Source organism: Myxocyprinus asiaticus, chromosome 35 (genome assembly GCF_019703515.2).
Source record: "Myxocyprinus asiaticus isolate MX2 ecotype Aquarium Trade chromosome 35, UBuf_Myxa_2, whole genome shotgun sequence".
NCBI classification, from domain to species: domain Eukaryota; kingdom Metazoa; phylum Chordata; class Actinopteri; order Cypriniformes; family Catostomidae; genus Myxocyprinus; species Myxocyprinus asiaticus.
In genome coordinates this window covers 26,610,578-26,627,870 of record NC_059378.1, presented here as the reverse complement: position 1 = coordinate 26,627,870, position 17,293 = coordinate 26,610,578, and the positions used below count along the sequence as shown (strand labels likewise).

Genomic DNA, 17,293 nt, shown 5'->3' with positions numbered 1-17,293 from the left:
TTTTTATATATATAAACTATCAATACGGAACACTTCTGATTTATCTGCCAGTGGGCCTTACTGAGCTTAAAGGGTTAAATATAACCCCTAAATATTTTACCGTCTTTGAAGATCTAAAGATCAAAGTATCTGATCTAAGAGAGTATATCAAATGAAAGGACAATTTTTCACTCATTCATCTAAAACAGAGAACATGGATTACAAAGAGGAAGCTGAGCGGTGATAGTTTAAGCAATCGGATGTGGTGCCATCACATGCTTGAGAAACCATCTGTATCTGAAATTAACCACAAGGTAACAGGAAACCAAGCCCGAGAGTGGGTGTGGGGAGGAAGTATCACCTCATGTAAGACTCATGTCGCAGAAAAACACCCCTCGAAGCCCAGTTCTCCGTCAATAATCCTGAGCCATACACAAAACGAAACATAAAACTGGTATCAGATCAGCATTCACGGAAGAAACATTAGAAGCATCATAATGATCCTCACTCTCAATTTAGGAGGTTTGAAAAACTCAAAGAATTTGATATTTATGTCAGAGCCCTAGCAGTTTTTTTTTTTTTTTTCAGTAGTCAAAATCAAAACCTGTGAAATTTTACAATACCAAAGCAAAAACTAATATACTACTGAACACACTTAAAAAATTATCAAAGTAAATTAAAACAATGGCATGGAAATATGAATGGGGAGTGAATGGGGCCAACCCGTAAACATTAAAATACTATTTCAAAAGTATAGCCACTTGACATAAACAATATTTGTGTGTTAACATGATTTAATGTGATAAAATCACTTACTAACCTTTTCTGTGTAAAGTTATAGCCAATTTTACAACTTTATCGCAATGATGGCATAACACTGTAAACCCTAAAACAGCCTTAATAACGTAGATGTTAACAACTTTACAGCTCAGATAATACACATTTTAACAGAAGAATTAATGTAAGTGCTTTTATAAAATTATGAGCTTCACATTTCTGCCTTTAAACCCTCCAAAAACTGGCCACATTCACTTTCACTGTAGGTGCCCTTACTGTGACATTGATTTTTGCTTTTTTAAAGAAAAGGAGGGACAAGTCAAAATTATCTTATATGGTAATCAACATTATGCTGCAAATGCTGTCAGTTGAGTTCAACTTCCATTGAACCCTGAATATTCCTTTAAGTAAACATGTCTTTTATCCATTTATACCGCAATACTGCGGTAATAATGAAAACACCCACCTGTAAGTCACACATCGAGCAGGTACCAGATTAAGTCTGCACTTGATACTACCACTACTGCAGAAAGATTTTATTTTTATTTTAGAATCAACTTGGTACTATAGTACTGGTAATTCTGATCCCTAGGGAAGCAAAATCTGGTATAGTGTAAAACAATTATAGATTTGTTAAACTTACAAATGGACACACATTTGTGATTAATAATAATTAGAAAAAAATAAATAATACACAAACAGCCAAGATAACCAAAAAAATAATTCAATATTTATTTGCAGTACAAACAATTATTGTATTGGTTTTCATACAATACATAGGGACAATTGTATTCCTTCATAAACCAGAAAATTTAACTGCCCAGTCACCAAGCCCAGTATTATACACATATAGATTGTATCTTTTAAAAAAATTTATACAGCACATATAAAACAGCTCTTGACATTTGAAGCTGTAACACGATGCCGACACATTGTCAAATAAAAATCCCTGAAAAATTCCTCAGTGAGGTAAGATATACATTTCCTTATTCACTCATCTCTGTCCTCTATCTTTCATTCTTACACTTATAACTGCATCACCATCTCTTACTGTTACGTAGCTACAAGAAATATCCACAGAAAACCTTGTTTCTGTGTTCTGGCAACATACAGAGAAAACATTAAAGATTTCTCTTTTCCATTGTTACAGATACAAACATTCCTCCACAAGAAGCAGCTTGAAATCATGATTTACATTACTAAAATGAAGTACATTTCAGTCATAGGGTGTAAGAGTTGGGTTTAAGAGATTTTGTGTTATTTTTATTAATGGGTGATGACCCTAATAAGTGGTTTTAAGCATTTGAAATAGACATCCACGATGATATATTAAAGAGATGATGGTTGCCTATCGGCACAAATATATTAAAATACACTAAAAGGCCACAGGAGTCTGCATATAGCACATTATGAAATTCCAAGGGCTAAATTAAATCAGATGAAAAGTGAGTGTACAGATTGGTCAAAATGCCACATATCCTAATGAATTCACCCAGTAGCCTACATACAATGCGAGGCCAAGCCCTGTACTTTGGACACCTCAGGTGAAAAGCTACCTCAGTTTCAAAGAAAATGAAGCTATATTTCTGTGGAATTCTAGTACAAAAAGTAGAGGAATCAAAAACCAGAGGCCATTTTCTAGAAAATACTGCAAAGGGTGGTTGAGTATATTGCAGAGTAACAAATACAACCTTGACTGACCCGTTAAAGACCATTAGTCATCTATTATTACTACATATTGATTACTGTAAAAAATGAACAAAGGTTTATTTAATACAATGATTTCTAAAGTGAGATACAAATAGTATTGAACAGTCAGAGTATGAAAGAATTAAAAAGGTTATATAAGGCCAGCTTAAAGCAACCCTGTTAACTCAGCATTTGTCCACTTAGGTCCAATCGTTTGTTTCTGTGGTCAGAAACGCCATCGCTACACACTGCTTACTGCCCTGATCGCCACACACACAGGAGCAGCAATAGTAGTAAAAAAAAAAACTATTCTCAACATTCAATGCTCTTCTAACCGACAACGTTCCACAACTCGAGAGGAACACATGGCCAAATACATACTAAATGAATAGATATACTCTTATTTAGAAATTAATACAAATATATTCATACTGTAATCAGAATCACCAAGGCCAGAAGGGGACGAACCCTAACAAACACTTTCATTAAAGAATGTTGGGACTCGTAGCTAGGACAGAAACATCAATCTGTCATTTGAAGTTAAGGAACAATGAGCTTTGAGTAAGTGCGTCGTCCCTCGCCAGCGCTGCCCGACCGCCCCATGCAGCTGCAAGGCCTCGTCGCAGCCTAGAACTGGCCTTTGAAAGTCTCTTTATGTGTATTGGAGTACCGGTTTTAAGTGCCAAGAAGTGAAAGGCTTCACCACTGTGCAAAATGCATTAGGTCATTGCAAATGTAGAAAAAAAGGTTCCTATGAAAGGGGGAGGGGGGCACAATGTTTGTTTTTGTTGGTAACGACCTCAAATTCGGTTCTGTTACAACATACCACAACTTCTTTGGACAACGTTTCGATGCATGTACAGGTTTGTTGCAAATTTTGTGAGGAAATGCAAAGATATACAAACAGACAAACTGCATGTATTGAATGTATTGTGCACCTCTTTGATGGTGTTTTAGTCTTTGTTTTGAGAAAATAAAAAATCCAACCCTACATTCCACAGAATGAGATTCCCTCCAATTAAAAAACCCCAAAACAAAATCTCAGATCATTGGCACCCCTCAAGACAAGAGGTTAAGGGCATTGTTGCAGCAAGACAGCAACTTGAAGCACAGCAGTTCTGCTTCCTTCTCTTTGTATGAAGCACTGTGCAAAAGTCTTTCGTTTCTTCTCTTTTATCAAACCGAGACAAAAAAAGAAACAGTCTGTTCCATAAAGGCAAGAAAAGCTGCATTAAAATCCACCAGAACAGCTGCAGGGGTTTCAAAGGGTACACCTTTAAGAGCAGTACCCTTCTGAAAAGCGAACCCATGTGCTTAACCACCCTCCATCCCACCCTTCGACATTGCTGCTGGCCTGGTCCTCCAGGTCAAAAACTCCTCTGGAGATGGGAGATAAACATTCAAGGGGAGGCTGCTCCCACCCAGCTTCCTTTGCTGGCCTTCATGTGGACTCCAGCGAATCCAACTGGAACATATTGTGATTAGTTGGCGTGGTGAAGAAGAGCCGGTCGTTGGCCGAGCGGTTGTCGCAGGGGCTGTTGAGTCCTAGTGTCCTTTCGAAGTCTAAAAGTTGCCCCATGAAGTTGAAGTTGGGCGAGATGTTGGACTTCTTGCGCTTGACAAAGTCGTAGGCGTCATTGAGTGACAGGTTGAGCTTCTGCATCAGGTACGCCACTGTGACGGTGACCGAGCGACTGATGCCCGCTAGGCAGTGCACCAAGATGCCACACTTTTTGGAACGAGCTTCATCTAGGGAACAGAAGAACACATTAATAAGCCTTGTATGCCAGCCAAATTACATAATAAACTATATAATAAATAAACTGTGTAAATAAGAAACTAAAGGCAGTAGTTTGGTAGCATTACAAAAAGTGAACGGTTAGAAGTATTTCATCTGGTCCACCATGGTCAACTTGTTGACCATCAGTAACTAGTGACATCGACAAGTGAGTTTATGTCAGGTAAATTTAGAGACACAACTTTTAAGAGAGAGTTTTGGCGTGTTTTGCTTAACACCCACGGTTTTCAAACTGGGGTATGCTATATCATGTCAGGGGAGGCGTGAAGAATGATGATAAATTCACCAAGTAAAATCAAAAGATAAATACAATAAAAATATATTGTGAAGATAAATAAAAATTAATAGCTTAATAGACCATAGTCCAGTTGAATATACCATAGCTCTATGGTATTATAATACTGCATGTCATGTGAGAGCGATCCATGTACCGGTTGCGCGAGCGCAAATCTCTACGCTCGCTCCTGGATTTCTTTTGCTCTTGCACAAAACAGGACACATGCTGCTCTCTTATAAAATCTCCCTGCTCTCGCTCACCGGAGTTTGAGGAATCAAACTCACCATTTAGCTGGTAACTTTTTTAGGAACTGCAGCATAATACAAGGTTAAATTTGTATGGTGAGAATGATATTCTGATGCTATGATGTAAGAGACATGAGCAAAACAAAGGCCATATAAACTCAGTTAAGAACATCTGTTGCATCATCTAATGACTTTCACTTCAGTGGAAAGAAAACTTAGCTAAACAAGTTTATCTAGGATGCATAAAGGTTTTTTTAGAACTCACATGGCGGCACATACATAGAAAATCTGAAAATATGTGGAACAAAATTACAACATGTCCATTATTAAGAGTTCAACAAGATATCGGGTTGACGTGTCTTCATGTGATTGTGACAAGTGCAGATCCACAGAGACATATGTAGACTGGCTCATGTGATGCGAGTTTACATGTATTTTTAATCAAAATAATGCAAAATACAGTTTCATATTATTAATAGAAATATGTATGACCATTAATCATGCATCAATGTATGACTCATTGCCAGATTGAATTCAAGGCTATTGATCATAATTGGCGAATTGCTCCAATGCCTGAAAAATGATTAATTTTGATAATGTATGAAAAACTAGAAGAAAATACCTGATAAAACTTCAAATAATTGGGCAGAATGTACTGCTGTTTTTAGTAGAAGAAAGATTTTTTGGAAGCACTTTACAATAAGGTTACATTTGTTAACATTAGTTAATGCATTAGGTATCATGAACTAACAAGTAACAATAGCTAGTCTATACAGTTGTGCTCAAGTTTGCATACCCTGGCAGAAATTGTGAAATTTTGGCATTGATTTTGAAAATATGACTGATCATGCAAAAAAAACTGTCTTTTATTTATGGATAGTGATCATATGAAGCCATTTATTATCACATAGTTGTTTGGCTCCTTTTTAAATCATAATGGTAACAGAAATCACCCAAATGGCCCTGATCAAAAGTTTACATATCCTTGAATGTTTGGCCTTGTTACAGAAACACGTGACACACACAGGTTTAAATGGCAATTAAAGGTTCATTTCCCACACCTGTGGCTTTTTAAATTGCAATTAGTTTCTGTGTATGAATAGTCAGTGAGTTTGTTAGCTCTCACGTGGATGCACTGAGCAGGTTAGATACTGAGCCATGGGGAGCAGTAAAGAACTGTCAAAAGACCTGTGTAACAAGGTAATGGAGCTTTGTAAAGATGGAAAATGATATAAAAATATATCCAAAGCCTTGAAAGTTCCAGTCAGTTCTGTTCAATCACTTATTAAGAAGTGGAAAATTCGGGGATCTCTTGATACCAAGCCAAGGTCAGGTAGACCATGAAAGATTTCAGCCACAACTGCCAGAAGAATTGTTCAGGATACAAAGAAAAACCCACAAGTTATCTCAGGAGAAATACAGGCTGCTCTGGAAAAAGACGGTGTGGTTGTTTCAAGGAGCACAACACGACGATACTTGGAACAAAAATGAGCTGCATGGTCGAGTTGCCAGAAAGAAGCCAATGCCACAGAAAAGCCCGGTTACAATATGCCCGACAACACCTTGACATGCCTCACAGCTTCTGGCACACTGTAATTTGGAGTGACAAGACCAAAATAGAGCTTTATGGTCACAACCATAAGCGCTATGTTTGGAGAGGGGTCAACAAGTATTGTGCTCCTTGAAACCACCACACTATCTTTTTCTAGAGCAGCCTGTATTTCTCCTGAGGTTACCTGTGGTTTTTTGTTTGTATCCCGAACAGTTCTTCTGGCAGTTGTGGCTGAAATCTTTCTTGGTCTACCTGACCTTGGCTTGGTATCAAGAGATCCCCGAATTTTCCATTTCTTAATAAGTGATTGAACAGCACTGACTGGCATTTTCAAGGCTTTGGATATCTTTTTATATCCTTTTCCATCTTTATAAAGTTCCATTACCTTGTTAAGCAGGTCTTTTGACAGTTCTTTTCTGCTCCCCATGGCTCAGTATCTAGCCTGCTCAGTGCATCCATGTGAGAGCTAACAAACTCATTGACTATTTATACACAGACACTAATTGCAATTTAAAAAGCCACAGGTGTGGGAAATTAACCTTTAATTGCCATTTAAACTTGTGTGTGTCACCTTGTGTGTCTGTAATAAGGCCAAACATTCAAGGGTATGTAAACTTTTGATCAGGGCCATTTGGGTGATTTCTGTTATCATTATGATTTAAAAAGGAGCCAAACAACTAAGTGATAATAAATGGCTTCATATGATCACTATCCTTAAATAAAAGACAGTTTTTTTGCATGATCAGTCATATTTTCAAAATCAATGCCATAATTTCACAATTTCTGCCAGGGTGTGCAAACTTTTGAGCACAACTGTGTATATATATATATATATATATATATATTACACCATTTATTAATCTTTGTTTTTATGTTTTCACTTTAAGTTTTTGTTGGTGGGGAGGGATCTTATTGTTTAAAACTTTACAAACACCTGCTTTGCACCACATCCTAATGTGATGTGATGCAATAAAATTTCATGGACAAACAATTTGTCTGTTCACACTAAATGTGAAACTGCTGTGTTAGAGTGCTGGTAATTGTTGGACTGTTAGCACACCAAAACCTTATCAGAGAGGTTGTGTCTCTAAATTCATCCCTTTTAAAGCACTGCTGATAGAGCTGATGATAGAGCCATCAAAGCTTTTTAAACAAATCCAAGACCTTCAACAATACAGACAATTAGTCTACTGTTGGACTCTAAATATTTTTAATTGTTGGTCTATGTATACATTCAGACGGATTCTTTTGGCCACTGCACTCTTTCTCGGCACCATCAATGTTGCGTTTTTACGATGATGTCAAGTTAAAATTTATTTAAAAACGTGCCTCGAAACCCCTGGGTACCCTTCAGCTGGTTTTGAATGCAATAACTCATCCTATAGCTGGCAGTGTCTTTTGACTTGACCCATATCCAGCATGGCTTACTTAATTCATACATAGCTTCCTTAAAACCAACTAGCCAACAAGTCGATCTGACGCCTAGTCGATTTTAAAAATTAGAACTTCTGCACATCCCTAGTTCATATGCAAAATATAACGCTTTTTTCTTAAAAGCTATTCACATGTCAAGGCTAAAGAAAAATACTGCTGTGAATTGGAGTCTCCTTCAATACAGTAGTGTTTACTGTCCTGTTATGAGAGCAAACTGCATTACAATTCTTCTTTCTAATCATTCAAACAGGCTCTTCAAAGAGAACCACTGCAGTATGCTCAAAGATACAGCTCCAGTCAATGGCTCAGTGAATCTATGGGCAGTTTAACAATAGATAATAACACTGCTCCCGGCAACCTCTCTGAACTATTAAAATATAGCTAACAAGTGAGAAATTCCCTCTTTAAAATTTGAAACTAATCCATAAAGGTGTGAAAGATTATAGCTATACATTATTTACAGCCAAAGTGCATCTGTTTTTGTGGGGCATGACGTACTACAGATCCATTAGTGCCAGGCAAGGCAAAGTAAAGTGGCTATTTCCTCTTCTCCTCTGGTGATGGATCGCAACAACACTTTCAATCCAGCTGAACTCTGGAACAATGAGGTCACTTCCACCAGAAGCATTGACTATAACAGTGAGGCTATTATCTTCTTTGTACACAGCAAAAGAAAGACTTAAGCTTCATAAAACTATAAAAATTCATAAAAAGTCTACTTTTAGAATGTAAAAAGAGAACAATGCCACTGAACTCTTTACACTATAATTTTTATTTATTTATTATTATTTAAACTTAATAATTTAGTAAGGCCTGGTAATGTTCCATGGCTCTTTTTTAAACAAGGGTACAATTTGCATGAATGAATCACATTAAATGTCTTTGTATATTTGTGCAGCAAAAGTGAAACTGTTTTTAAACTGAACAACAACGTCCAGCCACATAACAGGATGTTGTGAGAGTTTGGCGTGCACCACTTTTCCCTTCCTCTGAGACTGTACAAAAGGAAATGTCTCTTATCAAAACGACCACATAAAGATTTTTATTGTAACTTATTTACATTAAAAGAAAGTTTTCATTACTGGGTGATACATTACATGGTTAACTTAAGCCTAGGACATACTACACAACTCAAGCTTGTCTCCTGTGATGTTTTGAGTCAGCGACAAGAAGTTTCAGATTTAAGTTACGTTTTGGGTGATCACACCGTTGCTGGTTATGTGCAGATTTAAAAGAAAATAACTGGGGATGCACCAATTTATTGGCTGCCGATATTTATCTACCAATTATTGACCAAATTAAAACAACCAGCATATCAGTTATAAGCAAGAAAATGCAGACATGAAAAAACTATGGTTTATTTAGAATTAATGAGTAACACACGTTTTAAAACTCAATAATTCAAATGCACAATCCAGAAATAATAATAGCCACAGTATGTAGAAGACTTTTGAGACATCGGTAAGATACCCATTAATGCTGAATGATTGATTGAATTAAGATAGAAATCACAATATGGCCTTGCGTGATTACTAAACCCTAAAAGCCTTTGTTTTAAAATATAGTCTGCATTTAGCACTTCAGTCAGCGCTGTGTGAGCAAGCGGCACTCTCTAGCGGTCTGGATGGCATTATCCATTATACCACTATAATACAGAATTTAAAAGGGGGGTTAATTTTCCTTGATATGGTTGACATTTCCATGGAATTGCCCAACATATGCACAGTATGAATTTGTAATGTTCCATTTCTGTTGTATTAAACTGCAAAAACAGAAGTGCAAATTACAAAATAACTTTTTTATTTTCAAACCTCATGTTACCATATTTTTTATATATATATGCACACATACCATTTATCTTTTATTTGTGACTCTCTTTTCATATCATGTGTTCAACAGATCCAATCCATGTTCAATGGATATTATTTAATGTTAGAACAGTAAAAAAGTGTTTGTACCTCTTTGTACATTTTTAAAGCATAATTCCCAAGTAACATCTGATGACAAAATAAGGTAAGTGGGGGAAATAAAAAACGTATTCACTTTAATTTAGCGAACGTGTAATGGCAAATGTTATTTGTCATTATAGGTTCATACACGCCATGTTCACGACACGCAGTGAGACAGAGGAGCCATGTGTCACACCCGCTTAATCTATGAGATGTTAGAAAGAAACACAGAATCTCAAAGATTTGTCTTCATGTGAAATAAGGGCTTGTGGGTTTCATTCTAGAGCCTTATAATAACGTGAAAGAATTTGACAAATATTTTACCATTGCATATTTAATATAATATAATATAATAGCTATTTCAACAACAACAGTGTACAGTTAAAGCAAAATGGACCAAGACTAAAGCTGACAAAAAAGAGAGACTGATATTTAAGTATTTTTAAATATTTTTATATTTAAAATATTATTTTTAATGTCATTCATAAGTTTTAAAAGCCTTAAAGGAAATCATGTAAAAGACTTCTTAAGGTTTATGAAGAACACATTCACCTATGACAAAAGTATCATTTGTATGACAAATAATCGAGAAAGCCATATAACAGACAATTAATCATCATAATCACAATTATTTGTTTGACAATTAATCGTCAGTGAAATTTCATAATCATGACAGCCCTATACACCATGATCGACCATAGCCAAGAATGAACGCCTCAAACCAGAACAACAGGTTCCAGTCAAAAGCACGTGGATCTGAGATAACACAACTCCAGACTATTGTTTGCTACATACACCACCTCAAAATGCAGATGGGAACTATTACAATTTTAAATACAATTGGTCTCTCTCAAGTGGGTAAAGCTGTACATCAAAGTATACCGCTGCCACGGGGCTGCAAATTGGATGTAACCACTGCAACAAATTTCAAAAGCTTGTTTCCATTTGCTCTTCAGTTACAAAAAGATGCCCACACATACAATTATAACTCGAGTCCAATGTATAGGGCGAAGCCTACCCCCTACTGATATAACCTTTCTAGCCATCGTAATTCTGCTCAAAAGTGGCATTTAGTAGATGAAACACTTTCAAGAGGCCCAAAACCACTCCATATTCTCAAACTGTGACAGGACAGTGATGGCTCCTTCAAGAATAGTCATCAAATAAACTAACACTTAAAGTTGCAAACAGTCCTGTCCTATGATTTTAGGCTGCACAGTTTATTCAATATTGATGTACTTGATCCAATGTGGGGAAATACCAGTATGCTGAAGGTTTTACGTACAGTATTTAAATCAATAAATATAGGAATATACTATAATGGAAGGTATACATTATAAAATAAAAACAAATATTTCTAAATAAAATTTAAATTGTGATAAAGCCTGGTAAGACTATTAAAACGCAAAATGCTGCAATTTAATTTGGCTGAAAGAGGTGTGAGTGTGTTTGTTTTATAGATGATTTTGAACACTCTTAAAGGGATAGTTCACCCAAAAATGTAAATTCTCTCATCATTTACTCACCCTCATGCCATCCCAGATGCGCATGACTTTCTTTCTTCTGCAGAACACAAATGAAGATTTTTAGAAGAAAATCTCAGCTCTGTAAGTCCTTACAAATCAAGTGAATGGTGACCAAACAAAACTTTGAAGCTCCAAAAAAAGAAAAAAAAAAAAAAAAATCACATAAAAGCAGCATTAAAGTAATCCAAAAGACTCCAGTGGTTCCATGTCTTTTGAAGCAATCAAAACGGGTTTGTGTGAGAACAGACCAAAATGTTTCTCCTTTTTCACTGTACATCTTGCCATTGCAGTCTCTGGGCACAATCATGATTTCAAGCTCAATTACACTTCCTAGCACTTGATGCATGTGCATCAATGTTGACACTAGGAATTGTAATCGAGACTGAAATCACAATCGCCAAGGAGACTCCAGATGTTAAGATTTGGAGTGAACAATTAATTATATTTTGGTCTGTTCTTACCCAAAACCAATTGGACTGCTTCAGAAGCCATGGATTAAACCACTGAAATCTTATGGAGATTACTTTTAAGCTGCCTTTATTTGCTTTTCAGAGCTTCAAAGTTTTGGTCACCATTCACATTCTTCTAAATATCTTACACATCTGGGATGTCATGAGTAAGTAAATGATGAGAGAATTTTAATTTTTGGGTAAACTATTCCTTTAAAAGGTAAAATGTGCAATTTCTGCGCCACTAGTGGCAATAAACAGAACTGCAAAAAATGACTGTTTTCAAACAAGTTTCAAAAACACCTCCCATTCGTCACTGGTCTGACAAACAGGTAGTCCTACCTCAGTGTTGAATGTTTGGTGTTGCCAGTTGCACAGAAATAACACACTTTACATTTAAAGAGCAACTCTTTCTATTGGCAGCAGAGCACAGGCAAATCATTTGGAGACCAAAGGCATCGCTAGTTTTTGCACTCTGTTCAACATGATTTTATACCTTTTTGTTCTTTTAGCCAAGTCAAAATGCTAATGATTTTTAACCAAATTGTGAGGCCCATACAAGCCTCAATTTAAATGTTTTCATCTCTTTAAAAACAAAATTTGCTCTTCACTTCCCAAAAACGTACTACTAATATTTATAGCACTTAATACAACTCTGAAAAAGATAAACTATGGGCTATAACCAAATTTGGTTAATGAACTTTGTCATGCAAATGAAACCTCTGACAGGATGTTTTTAGGAAATTACTTTAGAATGTGTCAACCAAGGTCTGCCACAAAAAACAAATGTGGTAAAAACACTGACATAGCCCACTCAAAAAGAAAGAGGAAGCAAACAATTTACCATCCTCACAATAAAATGTTTCAGCTATTCTTTTTAATAACTATAAGTAAACTAGTATAGTATAAACAAGTATTTAACAGGTTAAAGAATTATTTTCATTTCATCTGAAAGACCTTCTGAATATTTTGCCAGCTAAAATCAAAACAAAGTTATTCAAACAAGCAAATAATTCATAGTTTTGTTTTTTTCTATTTTGTGTACATGCTGACAGAATTTGTTCTGGTTTGCATGCATGACTCTCGATTCACACTCACATGGTTCAGTTCAGCATTAGCAAAGCAGCTCTGTGATCTATGGCCTAGATTGATCACTTATGTACAACTCACTAAATCAATATGATCTACTTCCTCTGCTTCACTCTTCCCGTTTCTGCCCTTGATTTTTCTTTTTTCTTTTTTTTACCCTGAGCAACCTTTTTGATCTGACGATGGTCATTTGGTTGAGTAGTTGTCAAATATGAATATCTGTCGGACACTAAATAGGTTCAATGTGTTATTCTTCATTCACACCAAAATGCATCTTATGTCAGTAAATCCAATCCATTTTATATTTACTTTTTAAATGCCACATTGTTTAAAAATTTTCAGATTCAACCGAAATGAAACCACAGAGTTTTGAATTTTAAAGTATAGATTGTTGGGGGTTAAATGGGGCATCTCCATAACCTCAATTCAAGTATACAAATATATATATATATATATATATATATATATATATATATATATATATATAGATACACACACACACACACACACACACACACACACTCACTCACTCACTCACTCACTACCGGTCAAATGTTTTAAAACACTTACTCATTCTTTATTATAATTTTTTTTTTTTTTCACATTTAGATAATAGTAAAGTCATCAAAACTATGGACTAACATAAATAGAGCTATGGGAATTATGTTGTGACTAAACAAAATCGAAAATAAATAAAAACTGTGTTATATTTTAGCATCTTCAAAGTAGTCACCCTTTGCCTAGAATTTGCAGAAATGTACTCATGACATTTTCTCAACCACCTTCTTGAGGTATCACCCTGGGATCTTTTTAAACAGTATTGAAGGAGTTCCCATCTATGTTGGGCATTTATTGGCTGCTTTTCTTTATTATTTGGTCCAAGTCATCAATTTCAAAAACTTGAAATAAATTAATATGGTGGCATAATTATATTTTTGTCTACAAAACTAATTTCAAACATTTAAGCATACACCTTCAGATCAAAAGATTTTTAAGATCATGAGAAACATTTCAGTCAAGTGTTTCAAAACATTTGACCAGTAGTGTGTTTGTGTGTGTGTGTATGTATGTATATATCCTGAGGTTATGTCCAGTCTTCATACACAATGAAAATAATAAAGAAATAAACCATCAGGCAGGCAGAACAGGGTTAAATTTTAACATTCCAAGAGATTGGCCACTTACCAATAAAAGAAATTGCTTCCGGAAAAAACTGAGAAAGGTTTTGGCTCCAGTGATCAGAGATGGGAATTTGCTTGTACTTGAATTCCCCATCGTGTTCAAACATGTTAGGCAGGTTGGGAGTTACATTCAGGATGTACTTGATGTTGTACTTGCCCAGAACATCCAAGTTGGTGGAGTCTTTGGCACAGCCCAAGTAAAGATAGGGTAAAATTTGGACTGGGAACGCTGGTTGGTTATTGGGCAAGGGGCTGCCCTCTGACTCTGTGGCACTGCCTGGTTCCCGGTCTGATTCACCATCAGAACAATCTGAACTGATCCGTAGTCCCCCAAGGCCCAGAACAGATGAGGGTGGAGAGCTGCTCGGACAAGAGCAGTCCAAGTTAGTCTCGCAGTGCTCTGGGTATTCAGTTTGAAATTTGTTAAATCCCCCTAGAACAACCCAGATAAAAAAATAAAATAAAAAAAGTCAATCAAAAAATATTCATACATTTACATTAATTATATGAATACACATTGTTACATTAAGTCCTAAAGGAATATTCCAGGTTCAATACAAGTTAAGCTCAATCAACAGCATTTGTGGCATAATGTTGATACCACTAAAAATAATTTAGACTTGTCCCTCCTTTTCTTTAAAAAAAAAATAAAAAGCAAAAATCATGGTTACAGTGAGGCACTTACAATGGAAGTGAATGGGGCCAATTTTTGGAGGGTTTAAAGGCAGAAATGTGAAGCCTACAATTTTATATAAGCACTTACATTAATTCTTCTGTTAAAACTGTATTATTTAAGCTGTAAAGTTGTTTAAATCGTCTTTTTTTTTTTTTACAGACTTTTTAGGGTTTTATTACATTACATCGTCATAGCAATGAAGTTGTAAAATTAGCTATAACTTTACACAGAAAAGGTTAGCCTATTGTTTACGTCATGTGGTTATACTTTTGAAATAGTGAGTATTTTAACGTTTACAGATTGGCCCCATTCATTTCCATTCTAAGTGCTAACCTCGAATTTTTCTTTTTCTTTTTTTTTTTTCATTAAAGGAGGGACGAGTCAATATTAATTTTTGTGATAATAAATTGTATGCCACAAATACTGTCGATTGAGATTAACTTGTATTGAACCCGGAATATTCCTTTAACAGATCATTGCTTATTATGCTACAGTATATTCAAATAGTTCGAAATGTCATAAAACTACATGACATGTATATTCATATACGTACATAGATTACTGATCTTTATTAGACATTAGCCTATATAATGACTTGTTTATTATAATAATTTGAAAGCTTCACCAAAAAGAATAGCTGTTCTGAGTTTTACTGTAGCAGTCACGCCATAAAGCTATCATGAGTGCAACTCTATTTTGTGAATGGTGGCGATACGGAGAAGTACACAACCAAACACCATTTCACAGCTAAACGACAGAATGCAACCATACGCTTTTATTAGCATCAAATATAGTATAAAATCTTAATATTTATCGAAAAGCGTTACATTCCGTCGTAATTTAGTCACTTTCGCCGTTCATTCATGAATTGCTCGCTATCCTTCTGAAAGACAACATGGCGGAGCCATTTTAGGAAATTAATTGAAAACATCTTTGTTTCCAAACCCTTTTCTTAAAAGTTTGCGGTAGAAAACACAGCTCCAAAAAAGAAAGAACCCCGTAAATATCCGCAATTTTAGGGGGAATTAAACACGTCATAGACGAAGACTGACAGATCTAAAATATTAATAATAATTATATATATATATATATATATATATATATATATATATATATATATATATATATATATATATATATACACACACATACATACACACACACACACAAACGTAGGACGGACATCTGAAGTTTATGACTGTTTAAACAACTGCGAGCGAGTTGCTGTATTCGTGAAATGGTTACTTATACGTTCTCTAAATAAGGTCATTGTTTCACTATAGCGATTGTAAACGTAACTTTGTTACGTTCAAAACCTAAACACATTTTTGTCATCTGACAGAAATGTATTCGCAATATTCAACGCGTTAAATCCGTTTGAATAAAACCGTTTTCACAAAAACGCAGCTCTTTGCTGGAAGGTAAAAGTTTTGAATGGCAAATAAAAGGACATTAGTTGTGGTTATTTCCCTGATCGTTAATGCTGCAGTATTCATTTCGTGTTTATATCCATATCTTGTAAGGAACGGATGCTTTTACCTTCCAAATAATACGCTTTACATCCATCATCCCGCAGTTTCTGCATGAGAAGTCCGAGCACAGAGCCCGCGGCTCCGCTCTCTTGCCAATCGGTGGTCGCCTCGTCATACAGCACCACCGTGTCCGTTTTACAACGCTTCACGAACTTCTCCTTGTCCTCGTTATTGGGAATGATGGATCGGATGGGCAAATTGCCCTTCTTTAATCTCCGCAGCATAAGTCCCGGGATAGCCAGGTTGATGGCGGACTCTATGTGCGAGGACTCGAAGACTTCGTGCGACCTGCAGTCGAGCAGCAGCAGCGAGCCCCCGCCGGACTCCAGTTCATCCTGCAGCCATTCCGCGCTTTTGCTCGACATCATCACGCCGCTCCAGAGAGTATTTTTCATGGGGGAAATAGGGCGAGGCTTTATGGTGCTATAAACTAATGGGAGGATGAAAATCAGGCTATGAAAAGTTCCCCCGTAGACATATCCACACGCGTGGAGTGGTGCGGATCTCCTGCTTCAGTGTGATGGCGCTGTGATTGAGTGTGCGATCACCACCAACACATCGCAGGTTTCCTCCTCTAGTCTGCGAAAACAGGAGAACACGGACTTGGCGTCCATATGAGACTGTAGTCTGGCGCGTATCCGTCAAATGATGGCAAAACACATTGAAAGTTTTGGGGATGTCGGATGAATCGGGCAGCTCATGATCGCTGTGTGTCTGCTCGCCTGTTTGTCATTTTCGGATGGTTGTTTGACAGGCTGTAATAAAACAACTACGTCACAAGAGTGGGAGGAGTCTGCCATGTAAGATTTAAAGATGCAGTGTGCCTTTTACTTTCCCTCTCAAATTTATGAATTAATCTGTAGCAGTAGAGCGGATTTTTGTAATTTTTTTTAGATGTTAACATTCTTTTGTATCCTTTTTTCTTAAAACAGAAAGAAAAAAGAATCAGAAATCCGGGTTAAAGCGAGGCACTTACAATGGAGGCCAAAATGAAAACGATAAAATACTCACCATCTCAAAGTATAGCCACAAGACGTAAACAATATGCGTGTTAACATGATTTTAGTGTGATAAAACTGCTTACTAAAAATTTTTTTGTGTAAAGTTATATCCAATTTTACAACTTCGTTGCCACGATGA

General features: G+C 36.1%; 1 protein-coding gene across 1 annotated transcript; it reads right to left on the bottom strand.

Annotated features, from left to right (window-relative positions):
• Positions 1-1,464: 1,464 nt before the first annotated feature.
• On the bottom strand, positions 1,465-16,886 carry LOC127425967 (dual specificity protein phosphatase 7-like). The gene is made up of 3 exons (XM_051672357.1): positions 16,161-16,886; positions 13,950-14,378; positions 1,465-4,194 (listed from the first exon to the last, which is right to left on the bottom strand). The coding sequence occupies exons 1-3, from the start codon at positions 16,546-16,548 to the stop codon at positions 3,887-3,889; spliced, it is 1,125 nt and encodes a 374-aa protein (XP_051528317.1). The 5' UTR covers positions 16,549-16,886; the 3' UTR covers positions 1,465-3,886.
• Between the last annotated feature and the right edge of the window lie 407 nt (positions 16,887-17,293).

Excerpts from the sequence above, each read along its gene's own strand:
- LOC127425967 (XM_051672357.1), bottom strand. The coding sequence starts at position 16,548 with ATGAAAAATACTCTCTGGAGCGGCGTGATGATGTCGAGCAAAAGCGCG. Across the intron at positions 14,379-16,160 it reads TAAAGCGTATTATTTGGAAG|GGGGATTTAACAAATTTCAA; the intron begins GTAAAAGCATCC and ends GGGTTGTTCTAG. Across the intron at positions 4,195-13,949 it reads GGAAGCAATTTCTTTTATTG|ATGAAGCTCGTTCCAAAAAG; the intron begins GTAAGTGGCCAA and ends TCTGTTCCCTAG.